At 50.5% G+C, this 12,296-nt stretch overlaps 1 protein-coding gene across 1 annotated transcript in view; it reads left to right on the top strand.

Annotated features, from left to right (window-relative positions):
- Nucleotides 1-9,076, top strand: part of STK10 (serine/threonine kinase 10) — a 47,981-nt gene extending 38,905 nt beyond the window's left edge. The window contains exons 10-19 of the mRNA XM_084535730.1: nt 817-947; nt 2,277-2,400; nt 3,613-3,792; nt 4,029-4,121; nt 4,284-4,413; nt 4,823-4,947; nt 5,308-5,496; nt 5,762-5,887; nt 6,134-6,247; nt 6,357-9,076. Coding sequence (XP_084391856.1) covers nt 817-947; nt 2,277-2,400; nt 3,613-3,792; nt 4,029-4,121; nt 4,284-4,413; nt 4,823-4,947; nt 5,308-5,496; nt 5,762-5,887; nt 6,134-6,247; nt 6,357-6,497 — 1,353 coding nt within the window. The 3' untranslated portion in view covers nt 6,498-9,076. The remainder of the gene's footprint in view (nt 1-816; nt 948-2,276; nt 2,401-3,612; nt 3,793-4,028; nt 4,122-4,283; nt 4,414-4,822; nt 4,948-5,307; nt 5,497-5,761; nt 5,888-6,133; nt 6,248-6,356) is intronic.
- The last annotated feature ends 3,220 nt before the right edge of the window (nt 9,077-12,296 follow it).

The following is a 12,296-nucleotide window of genomic DNA, read 5'->3' as shown; positions in this document are numbered from 1 at the left end:
TGGGGTTAAGCCACAGCACTCCTCCATTTGCTGGGAGCTCTCTGGGGGCTTGCTTTGGCCACTGCAGGCTCGTGGGAAACTCTTGTGCCGTGCTCTCTATCTGTAATGGCCATCAGCATAAGAATGAGAGGATCTGGGGGAGTCTTAGCCCATTCTACCCCTGCGCATTCCGTGTAGGACTGTGTGATTTAAGTCCTTCGTGCCCCTATTATTTTTGTCAAAGCAGCCACGTCCCTGGTCACAGTCCTTCAGCCAGGCTCCGGATGCAGAGTGAGACGGACTTGCTCACTTTCCCCTACTCCAGTGGAAACAAGCCTGGACTGTGCTTTGGGGAGGTCGCTGTAAGGGGCTCGGAGCTGCTTGTGATTAGTGAGGTATTGTAATGAGGGCCAGAGGGACACGAGTGCAGAGATGTTGGGCTGGGCTGACTCCTTTCCCCATGGCTGTGTCTGCAGCCGCAGCCTGATGGGGAGGCCTTGGCTGCCCTACACCTGTGGGTCAGATGGCCCAGGGGGGTTAAAAGGAAACACTGCAAGCATCACGTGTGGATTTCTAGGAACTGCAGTTTTGCAGGGTGGAAATTTTGCAGGGTGGAAATCACACTTCACTCCATCGTGCAGCAAACAAAGTCTGCATGATTTGAACAGCACCTCCAAATCTGCTGATGATATTTGCTTTGATGTAGTTTCCTTGCTTGTATTTGCTCTTTATCAACAACAGCACCAAAATTGCTCTGAGACCTCCAGCTGTACACCCCGAGCAGCAAGCTGGGGAGCTGCTTCATGGCCTCTTTCTTTCCTCTTTTGCCAAACTCAGGATTCCCGGATGCACAACAAGACGCTGAAACGCACCCGCAAGTTTGTGGTGGATGGAGTGGAGGTGAGCGTCACCACCTCGAAGATCATCAGCGAGGATGAGAAGAAGGATGAAGAGATGAGATTCCTCAGGCAAGTTGGCCACCAGTGTGGAAGGGAGGGCAGGGCAATGCACTGGGCAGCGTTTTCTTCTCCACAAGCAAATCCAGGAGTGACCTAAAGTCCTCGTGTTTCCTGCCTTGGTCCAGCTTGGACAGGACAAGTGTCCAGGGTGGACATCACTTCCTCTAGTCTTCTCTTAGCAGTATTTGTGCCAGGCAGGGGGCTCACTGTACTGTCTCAGCTGAGCTCTATTCCCATGCAGACGGCATCCCTGATAAAAGAATCCTTCTTTCTGATGGTGCTTGCTCCATCTGCAAGGAGGAAGAAGGGACAGAGAAGCTGGGGCTGGCAAGCATCAGGTCCCTGAGCAGCCTTTGGGAGAAGTGGCTGTTCTACTGGGGCTACCTAGTGGGCATGGTGAACTCTCCTGGCATCTTGTTTTGTACTTAAGAGCCTTGTTTCTGACTTTTTGGAACACACCAAGGCATTCATTTGAAGGTGAAATTAGAAAAGAGCCGATCCTATTGAGCCAACTGATTTAGTGGAGGTTGAGTTTGTTTTGAGAGAAGAAATTTTTCCAAAGTAGTTTTCCCAAGAGGGTCCCCAGAGAGTTGCACTGCAGCGTGTAGCACTAATGCACAGCAGCAGCGGGGATCCTGCACAGGAAAACTGCTGCTGCTTTTCTTTTTGAGTGGTACATCGCTGACTTCCAACTTGGTGGGGCACAAACTCTGCAAACAGGCTCAGACACAACCTCCTGACCGAGAAGAGGCTCCCTTTCACCAGCTATGAAGCTGGGGGACTCAGTGGGAGGATTGACACAATATCTTGATAGATCAATCAGAATTTGGGAAAACTGCCCTTTCTGCCCTCTGGGTGTGAGCACAATCGGATACAGAGTGTGGGAGCCAGGCCAGGGCAATGCCAGCTTGGCCTGAGCTGTGTTTTGAAGACCAGTGTGCACTAATCTGTATGATAGAAGGGATATTTTGGATCCTGACTGGAGGGCATTGCCTTGCAGCATCACTTTAGGAGCTTTGTCAAGGCTTGTTGGTGAAGGCTCGAATGCTAACAGGCCTTAGCTGTGAAAACAGATTGCATGCCTACAGTTAATGTAATTAGCACCCTGATTCCTTGCAGTGAGCTGGTGGTGCAGAGCCCAAGAGCACATCCCTCAGTTGGCATTTACCTCCTGCCTCTGCTCAAAACAAGCAGCTGAGTGCTAAGGGATGCCCGTGCAGTTCTCCCTCACTCCTGGAGTGCTCTGGTTATTGATTCTGCCATCTCCACTCAGGCACGCAGCTCTGACCTCATCTGACCGTACTTCTCTCTCCCCTTCCCTTTTCTAACCCTCTGCAGGCGCCAGGAGCTGCGGGAGCTGCGTCTCCTTCAGAAGGAGGAGCACCGAAACCAGGCCCAGCTCAACAGCAAGCACCAGCTGCAGATGGAGCAGATGCTCAGGCGCTTTGAGCAAGAAATGACGGTATGTAGGCAGGGGAGGCTGCCGGCTGCCAGCTGGTTTGGCTTCTTTGCAGATGCCCTCCAAGCCCCATCAAAGGGCAGAGCTGTCTGGGTTGTGGCCATCCTGGGACGTCTTCCTGGGAGCAAAGCAGATGATAAACCCCTTTGGGATCTGAGGGACAGGATGCATTTGTGGGGGATGGAGCCTTATTGGGGTGTTAGGTGCTTAGGGAGCACTGATTGCCATTGAAAGGTGTAGCAGGGAAAAAGTTGTTCAGGACTTTCCCTCTTCAGTGATCTTTTCTTGTATGTCCCTTCCCACCTACTGTGAGAAGCAGTTCGTAGTACTGTTGTGTTTAACAGAAAAAAACCTTCAAATAAGAAAGTGGTGTGGTTAGAGTGCGAGAGCAGGAAAACTGGCAAGTCTTTGAGTATAAACTGAATAAAGATAAACTGGGTTGGCTTATTTAGTTCCTCCATGGGCAGCTTACGTTGAAGTAGAATGATTTTATAGGTAAATCCTTTTAAAGCTTTCACGAGCCATGTGCTAAATACTCCTTTATTAATTCATCTAGCTTGTGCGTCTGATAACCCCATCCTCCTGCAGCAGGCTGGGAGGCATCGTTCATTCATGTGCTCTGTTATATTTCTAAAGTCTTGACATGCCACGTCTGTAAATTTCCATCTTAGCCAGTCACTTCTCATTTGTGAGACATTATTCACCATGCAGTGTGATGTGCAAAAGCTCCACATGTGCTTCTTTTACCATTTACCTGTGGCAGTTTGCAATCCAGTCCTACTGATACCAGTACTCTCTATCCCTGCTGCTCACAGAGATATTAGCACAAGGGCGCTGTCGGAACACAGTACCCTCAAATGTGAAAATCCTTGTCTGCAGAGAAAGGAGTGTTATGCTTGAGCTCCAATGCCTGCTAATATTTGCTCAGGGCTGTGGGTCCCAGTGGGATGTTACAGATCAGGCCTTAAGCAAGGAGAAAGTGTTGAAATGCATCAGCACTAGAACAAAATCAGAAATGCTTCATGCTCATACTAGAGCTGGCTTGTATTTCATGGGTCATTCTTTGGAAATTTCTTTCCTCTGTATTCAGTAAAAATGTTTGATTCACGCTAGGACAACCACCTCACTTAAAAAAAAAAATAATAAAAGTACAATTTTGTAAGAAAATGAAACTCAGAGGAGACTGAGGTTGACCTCTCTTTCCTTCCCATACAGGCAAAGAAGAAGTTCTATGACACTGAACTGGAGAACCTCGAGCGGCAGCAGAAGCAGCAGATTGAGAAGATGGAACAGGATCACTCGCTGCGCCGGCGGGAGGAGGCCAAGCGCATTCGCTTAGAGCAGGAACGGGACCATGTAAAATTCATGGAGCAGCTGAAGCAGATGAAGAAGGAGGTAAATGGGGTAGGATGGAGGAATTGTGGTCTCCTGCACCTGTTTCTTCCAGGAAAGCATCAACCTTTCTCCATAGCAGATCTCGAGGGGGAAGCAGTTGGTGTTTTAGCAGGAAGCTCTTGCTTTTTCTTTGGTATATTTGTTTTTTTTCCTGAGATTCTGCTGTTTAGCAACATTAGGCTGGATTTTTCTTGGCCTAAATTACCTGCTGATAAATCTCCTCTCCCTCTCCAAAGGTCAAGAATGAGGTTGAAAAGATGCCACGGCAACAGCGCAAAGAGAGCATGAAGGTGAAGATGGATGACTTTGCCCAAAAAAAGCAAACCATGGTAAGGCTGAGAGAAGATTGCCACAACTCAGAGACTGGATAGGGCAGAGCAGACTGACACATCCTTCTCCTTTGAGGGACTGGTTGTCTGTAAATTACCACCAGATGCTTTTCGGGTTCCAGTAGAAGGAGAGCTCATGGTGCTATTGCTGTTTCCTTCCAGGAACAGGAGTTTTTGGCCAAGCAGAAGGAAGACCTGGATCTAGCCATGAAGAACATAACTGCCCAGAACAAAAAAGAGATCTGCGACAAGGAGCGCGAGTGCCTCAACAAAAAGCAGCAGCTCATGAGAGGTGGGTGGCAAAGGCTGAAGAGGAAGAAAGCAAATGCTGTGATGATGGGCTTATCCACTGCTGGCTCTTCCCACGCAACAGATGCTGCAGCAGAGTTGCAAGCTGGCAGGATAGGATTTAGAAAAAACAGCCCTGCCAGATCCTGTCTAAATGTTTAACAATAATAATACTTAGCATCTTAATCTTCAGAGTGCTTTACAAATATGAACCAATTAGGCTTCGTAATTACAAGAATGATTCTCTGATATGGTTTACAACCAATTTCTCTTGGAAGACAGGTGGTGAACAGTCACACCCCACATCTGCTGTGCTGCTCCCGTGTGTAGGGACCACTCGTGCTTGGGGTGCTGCGTGTGTCCAAGCTGGGAGGCCTGGGTGGGTTTTCTCCTGACTCTTCTCCCTTCCTCAGACCGGGAGGCGTGTATCTGGGATCTTGAAGAGCATCAGCAACAGGAGAAGCACCAGCTTGTCAAGCAGCAGCTGAAGGACCAGTATTTCCTCCAGAGGCACGAGTTGCTCCGGAAGCATGAGAAGGTGAAGTGTTAGCTCCTTCCTATGCCAGTGCCAGTTGCTGCTCGTCTGGGTGCAAGGGTGTCCCTGAAAACATCCCTTTTAGGATTTAAACGAGGGTGGAGAATGGGCTAAGTGTTGAGGGACTTGGTCATAGTTAGTCCAAAGGAATCAGAATAACACTGGGGTCAGCATACTTGCTTGGGATGTATATTCTGTGCTGCCTGCATTTAACATCCAAGAAGCAGCTGTGAATTTGGGGAGCTCTTCTGGCAACTTCTCACTGTCCAGTATGACATTCAGTGGATTCCCACAGCAGTGAGTGAAGGTTGGCACACCTGATGTGTGTCTTCTGCTCTGATGCCTGGTTCTGTGCCATTGCAGGAAAGGGAGCAAATGCAGCGATACAACCAGCGCATGGTAGAGCAACTGAAGGTTCGGCAACAGCAGGAGAAGGCCCGGCTGCCCAAAATCCAGCGGAGCGAAGGGAAGACACGCATGGCCATGTATAAGAAGAGCCTTCACATCCACTCCAGCGGGAGTGCATCCGAGCAGCGGGAGAAGATAAAACAGGTCAGGCCGTGCAAAGGATACCAGGGCTGAGGCTTAGCTTGGGGGTACAGTTACTTCTCTGAGGAAGGGAAGTTGGAAAGAAGTGACCATTCCCAAATTTCTAACCCTCTGCAGGAAGACAGAGGTCTTTGCTTTTGTGGGTAACACTGGGGAGCATCATCAGGGCTTTTCTTTTCCTTCATATAAAATAATATAAGTTGATTGGTCTCTTAACCGGCTTCAGAGAAGCGATGCTTACACACACTTCTGCTTTCTTCTCTGCCAGTTTGCTCAGCAGGAAGAGAAGAGGCAAAAGGCAGAGCGGCTGCACCAGCAGCAGAAGCATGAGACGCAGATGAAGGACATGCTAGCCCAGTGTGAGAGCAACACGAACGAGCTCCAGCAGCTGCAGGTACCCGTTCCTCCTGGTCTGGCCTCTCAGGGGTGCAGCAAAGTCCTGGCTATTGTCAGAAGTGGCTGCAATGAACTAGAACTGGTGTCCTCGGCTCTGCCTCAGAGGCTTTTGTGGCCGTGTCTCGACATGCCCTGGAGCTCAGAGCTCCGAATGCCTCTGGCTGATTGATGCACGGCCAGCCGGAGCACAGGACTTAGAGTCCCAGCTCCTTAATGAGTGTTTTGTTTTGTGGTCTGCGTTTAGAATGAAAAGTGTCACCTCTTGATTGAACACGAAACCCAGAAGCTTAAGTCCCTGGACGAGAACCACAACCAGCACATGAAGGAGTGGCGGGACAAGCTGAGGCCACGGAAGAAGGTATGGCCTCCCCAGAGCTTCCTGTTTGGCTGATCGGGGGGGACAAAGTCTGTAGGTCCAGTACAGTGCCAAACACATCTCTTGTTGCATGTGTTCCCTTCTGCTTCAGGCCCTGGAGGATGAGCTGAACCAGAAGAAGCGTGAGCAGGAGATGTTCTTCAAGCTGAGCGAGGAGGCAGATGAACAGACCCCCACATCCCCAACCAAACACGCCAAGTTCATCCCGTTCAGCTCTACAGAGAGCTCCTAACCCCCAGGTGGCAGCTGGCAGGCCCCCAGCTGGTACTTGCCATGTCCTCCTGGGCTGCAGGGGGGCCTCTTGGACTTGGAAGACCCTCTTGGCAGCCTCTGCTCACAACAGCACCCGCCTGTCCCCTCGCTCTGTCTGAGAGAAACATGGCCTGTCTTTCATGTGGGGTGCTGGCAGGAAAGCTTGGCTTTTCCAGGGGCTGGCCCACTCAGTGAGGAGGCCAGGAGGGCCATTTCTGTGGTTGTACTGGCACCATTAGCTGAAGTGTCGCCTTGGACGTGAGCCTGGTGCTCACTAGGCCCATCAGTTCGGGCTGGAGCAGTAACAGCCCTGAGCAGGAGGAGCAGGCAGGCCCTCACTCACCCGGCTCGTGGCCAGCAGCCTCTCCTCATGGCTGCTCCTTCTCCTCCTGGTCCTCCATAAACGGCTGGCCTGGGGCAAAGCAGCTTTGGTGGTGTCTTACGCTAACCTTGGCCTCGTGGCCCCCCACACTCGCCTTAGATTTATTTGTATCTACTGTGGCCTTCTTGTGCTCAAGGGAGACAGCAATTTGGATTTTTTTTTTCCTTTGAGCAGGGAGGGTTGGGTTCCTTTTTTCCTCTTGCTCCTAGTACAGACTGTGCAGGCTTTTGTCTCTTACGGAAAAGTACGTGCGTGTAAGGACGGGGAGGTTTGGTATGGTGTCCTGTCCTGCGGTGACACCACAAGGTGTTAGCCACAGCCACTTGCCTTTAGTCAGTGAAGGGCAGAAGGGTGTCATTACCACAGCCCTTGCGGTCACACAGGTGCTTGAGATATTTTTTTAAGTGCCTTGTATCTGGGCAGGAAGGTCAGCCACTCTGCAGTCAGGGTTACGGAAGGGAATAAAGGATTCTTCAAGCAAGGGAAGAGGAGATGCAGACAGGTCACGGTGGCTCGTTACCTTCAGCATTGCTTTCTCCACTGATGTTTCATCTTCTCATGAAGTGTCACAGTTTCCTGGGTGACTCTCCAGGCTTTCAGCTTAGGGTCAGGCTGCTGAGAGGCAGAGCAGCAGCAGGTCCAGCCCTCCATCCTCTCTGCTCCCTGGCGATGTGTCCTGGCTGGGCTGCCTTTCTTTCCCCACCTGCACCAGGCACTGCTTGGCTGAGCTCCTGGGCAGGTCCTGGAGCATGGACCTGAGTAAGGGGTCAGAGACCTCACTGGGCAGCACCCTCCTCATGCAATGGCAGTGACCAAAGGGTGTAAGGTAGCACTTTTTCTCTCTTTGATCTCCAGACAATTGTTAAACACCTGCTTCCCTAGCAAAATAAAATGTCCCTTAAAAAAAATAAAATTTAAAAATTGTTATTTTAAAATCTCACATGTAGGTTCAGAGACATGCTGGCATTTCAGGAAAAGGCGGTGTGTGACATGCTACACTTCCTAGCTGAAGGAGTCAGTCTCCAGGTCTCTAGCACCTCTTTATCTGAGGAGCGCATTCATCACCATTTAGAGTTCATAATATATATTAATAAGCTTCCTGCAAACTAGCAAGACTACATCCATTTGGGCCATGCCAAGTTTCTTCTGAATCCACACCATTATTGTCTTTATTAGCAAATGTAGCCTAGACAGAATTCTAAGGGCTGTGCCCCTCTGCCAGCAGACTGCTTTGTGGCTTTTCAGTAACTGGCCTGTCCTCAGGAGACCGTCTGTCCAGTCTCCAAAAACACGGACTGTGCCTTTCAGATATAACGACAGGATCGGGTTTGGAGCTAACATAAAAACAAATGAATGCAGGGGGTGTTCCTGAACCAGGACGATGTGCTGGTTTCAGCCTTTTAGTCGCAATAGAAATGCGTGATAGCAGCCCCCGAGGTTTTGTTTGCTGTCCTGCTGGGGTCAGCTGGAGCTGTGCTCTGAAATGGTTGTTGTTGCAGAAATCAGGACCCCAGGCCTGGCCTTTCATGTGTTGTACGTGACTAGTGGAAGGATGTCTTGCAGCATACTGTACCTGCAGCAGAATGTACCTGGTCTCACTGAAGGGGGGTGTAGCCTCTCTGACTGCCTTCTTGCACCAGCCCAGGAGCATCAGTTCTCTCTGGATGTTGTGCAACGATGTGAATGTACGGAGGCTATTTCTGGGGGCTTTTAAAGGGCTGGTGTGAGTACTCACAAGGTGAATCGGTTGTCCCCTCCTCCAGTCCACCTTACTTGCAGCCTGGAGCTAGCAACATAGTTTTGCTTTTGCTAACAGAGGGTAGGAATGGTTCTGTCCCCTGCCCTTTGCCTGTTCTCAGCTCCTTCTCCAGGTGTGTTGGGGCTCTAACACCAAACCCTTCTCCTAGAAGAGGGCAGGGGAGCACGTCTTATGATTGTCATGTTTACAGGGTGCTTATTTTTCCCCCTTGAAAAAGAGGACGTCTTGGATGTTTCCTGTTCAGAAGTAACCATGAATAAATCCAACTTATTTCTGAGGGGAGGTGGGGTGCCATTTTAAAAAATGTGGCTTTGAATAAAAGTTGTTTTTTTTTTTTTTAATATTTTGTAAAATGTCTCTAGTGGGGTGACCACTGATGTATAGAGCCTTCTAATAAAGTAACAGACTGAGAAACCCAGGCATGTGTCTGCTTTCCCGCATGATTGCTGGCTGTGGCCTCAGATCAGCACAGTTTTGCTTTTACACTCTGGGTTTTGCTGACTTACGGAAAGCTCCAGAGCCAGTTCTGGCATGTGAGCCTTGCAAGGCTGAAATTCCAGTTCATTAAAATGCAGCTAGTTGTTTCAGAAACACTTCTGCTGTGCGCTGCAGCTCACTGACAGTAACATCCTTGCTCCGAAGCTGGAAGTGTGGCAGACCCGAGTCAAGCAGCAGTTCCCTCGGTGCCTTCCTTGTGTTAGAACAGTGCTCGGGTGCCTCTGCTTGGCGAAGGGGGAGTATTGCATCCAGTTGTCTGAAGAATGCAAAATGTTTATGCATGACTTTTTTCCTTTTTCCCCCTTTTTTTTTTTTTTTTTTTTTTTTTTTTTTTTTTTTTTAATGAGGTTGTCTGGCTTTAGCAGAAGATAGCCTCGGTTCCCATGCTTTTTTTGGGACAAGGATGTCCTAGGGCTGCCTCACTGTCTCCTCCCCGCTATGTCCTTCTGCTCTTGCTGAAGTTTTGCTTGGATCTGGGGCTGTGTCATGAGACCAAGATGCAAACCTCGCCTTCCCCTGCCAGTGCAGGGGGCACACCTCTCCTTGCTCCCCCAGGCTGCTCAGAAAAGCTCCCACCACTTCTGTAACCAGGCCCAGGGCTTTTGTGATCTTTGTTTGCTGCTTGGAGATTTTTACCTGCAGGTTTAGCTATTTCTTTCACGTAGATACCTCACACCAAGCAGGGATGCGCTGTACAACAACAGCTTTGAAAGGAGCTGGTGCATTCACTGTGATGTTTCCCCTTGTTTTTGAAAAGTTGCTCCAGAACCTACCAACTTCTGCCATGCTGGAAGTGACCTTGCTACCTGGGTCCACCTTGGTTACATAAAAGTGCAGGCTGGGAGTCCAAAGGGGAGGTGGGGAAAGGCAGAGGGAGCTGTTGGTGCCAACCAGCTGGCTGGGGGGGTTAATTGGGCAGCACTACATTGAGAGAAGGACAAGAGCAAGGTGCCTGCCTCCTTACTCTGTGAAATAGTAAGAGATGAACTAGCTGAGGACACATAATTAACCACCTCTTTCATTTACCTGTGCCAGGACTGCACCATCCCCTGGGGCACACTGGTCATTTTTGTCCCCAGTGTATCCCCAGGAGCTCAAGGGAGTATTTAACTTCATCTGCATGGCCTTGGCAGTGCCTGAGGGGAGCTTCAGCTGCGAGGATACTTAATTTATGAATACGCTGAAAGTACTGTATATTCCAGAAATAACCATTAACTACCACCTGCCCTGGTGGAACACTGAAAACAGAGCGAAAGTGACAAATCTCTTTATAAAAAATAGCTAGATGACATCCCCGAGAAGTACTTGGTGCTGCACAAGCCGTACTGTTCTCGGCTCTCCTCATTACCTTCTCTGTCCTGTCACATCCTCTCGGCTGCCCAGGGCCTTTCGCAGTGCTCCTGCTGTGATGGGGACAGCGATGCTCTCGGGGGAAAAAAAAAATCAGGGCATGCAGGGAGGGCCACGGAGCTGGGCTTTGTGCCTCCGCTGCCCTCCTGATCTTGCAGCATCCTCTCCCCATCCCTCGCTGCAGGAGCACAGCTGGAGACAAGAGCTCCGTCCCCAAATCCCCTGCACCCCGGTATGCTGAGGGCCTTTGCATGTTCTCCTGCTGCAGAGGGCAAGGTCTGGGGACAAGATTTGGGGACGAGGTTTAACCTCCGGCCACCGTTCCCCTCTCGGGCACTAGGTGGCACGCATGCTGAGACGGCCGCCTCGGCTGGCCCTTTGCACAGCTTTAATCCTGGATGCAGAGATCGGCATTTGTTCTGGCACACCTTTGCCTTCATCTCTGCTTTTCCTTGGTGCTTCAGTATTTTGTCTCCAGCGTTGTCCTCGGGAGCTCCTCAGGTCCCCTTGCACGGGCGCAGCTTCTCCCTGCTACAAAACCTCCATGCAGGAGGGGAGCACTGCCACCAGGCTGGCTGCCTTTGGTGTCATCCATGCACACAGCTGAACGTGGCAATATTGGGGTCAAAGCAGTGGGAAATCACTGCTGGAGGTGGCTGAGAAGTGGTGCAAGACAGCCGTGGCAATGCGGTGTGTAACCGCTGCCTCACTGTGCTCCAGCTGCAAAGACCTGCCTAGTAAAGTATTGTGCTAAGAGCACTGTTTTTGACTTGCCTTTGTCAGGGAGCTCGGGGAAGATGAATGAATTTGTTCCGTATGTGAGGAAGGATTAGGAGAATACTCACAGTTCTTAAATTAAGAGAGCAAGCAGAAATAGTGGACTGTCTGCAGCAGAAAGGCTGCAGGTGCTGTTTTCTCTGGGTGATCGCGGGGCACCATTTCTCATTCCACTCCACTTCTGACACCTGCCAGACCCTGGGGACAGCCCAGCTGTGACCCAGCAGCAGAAAACAACTCATTTATCCCTAAACTCCCCCCAGTTGCACCTGTACCCTTGTACCACATAACCTCAGTGTGGGATGTGCTGCTGCCACATCCCTGCTGCTCCTGCAACCGCACCAGAGGTGTGGGGCAAGCACAGGACTCCACGGCCATCGCAAGTGCCTTGATACATGACCGAGGAGCAGCAGAGACCCGGCCAAGGCTCTCCAGCTGGCTTCCTGGCATGCCTCCCACAGGAGGTGACCAGGTCAGCATGCAAAACCACGCTCTGTCTCCTCAACAGCTCTCATCAGACCTGTTAATTAAACACAGGAGCCAGTTGACGGCATCAGCGGTGATCGGCTCCAACCTCTGCTTGTTCCTGGGTGCTCGGAAGTGATGGAGCCGCAGATGCTGTCTGTGTTCTTGGGGTCCAGGTGCAATGGAGTCACTTCGGCACCCTCTAAGCAGATTACGGCCCTGGGGAAGTAATGCTGATGCTTAAGTGCTTCCGATTGATTTTGTGCAGTCTCTTGGCTCTCCGCCAGAGTCTGTAAGCCTGGAGTGGGTCTTCCCTGGAAGAAACAGATAAAATAACCTCCTGTGCATAACAAGCTGGCTATTTCATACGTGTGATTTACCCCAGATGTAAAGGAATGGCCCAACAGACCAGCAGCATGTCACTGAGCCCAGAGCAGTGCCCAGAAAGGAGCTGGGAAGGTGAAGGCAGGAAACCAGGGTCTGGGCCCTGGAGCAGGTGGGTCCAAGATGTCAGGAGAGCTCATTCACACCTTCTCCTTTTTGCTTTC

This window comes from Aythya ferina (assembly GCF_964211825.1).
Source record: "Aythya ferina genome assembly, chromosome: 14".
Classification (NCBI taxonomy): Eukaryota; Metazoa; Chordata; class Aves; order Anseriformes; family Anatidae; genus Aythya; species Aythya ferina.
The sequence above is the reverse complement of the archived record's forward strand: the minus strand, read 5'-3'. Positions and strand labels throughout refer to the sequence as shown.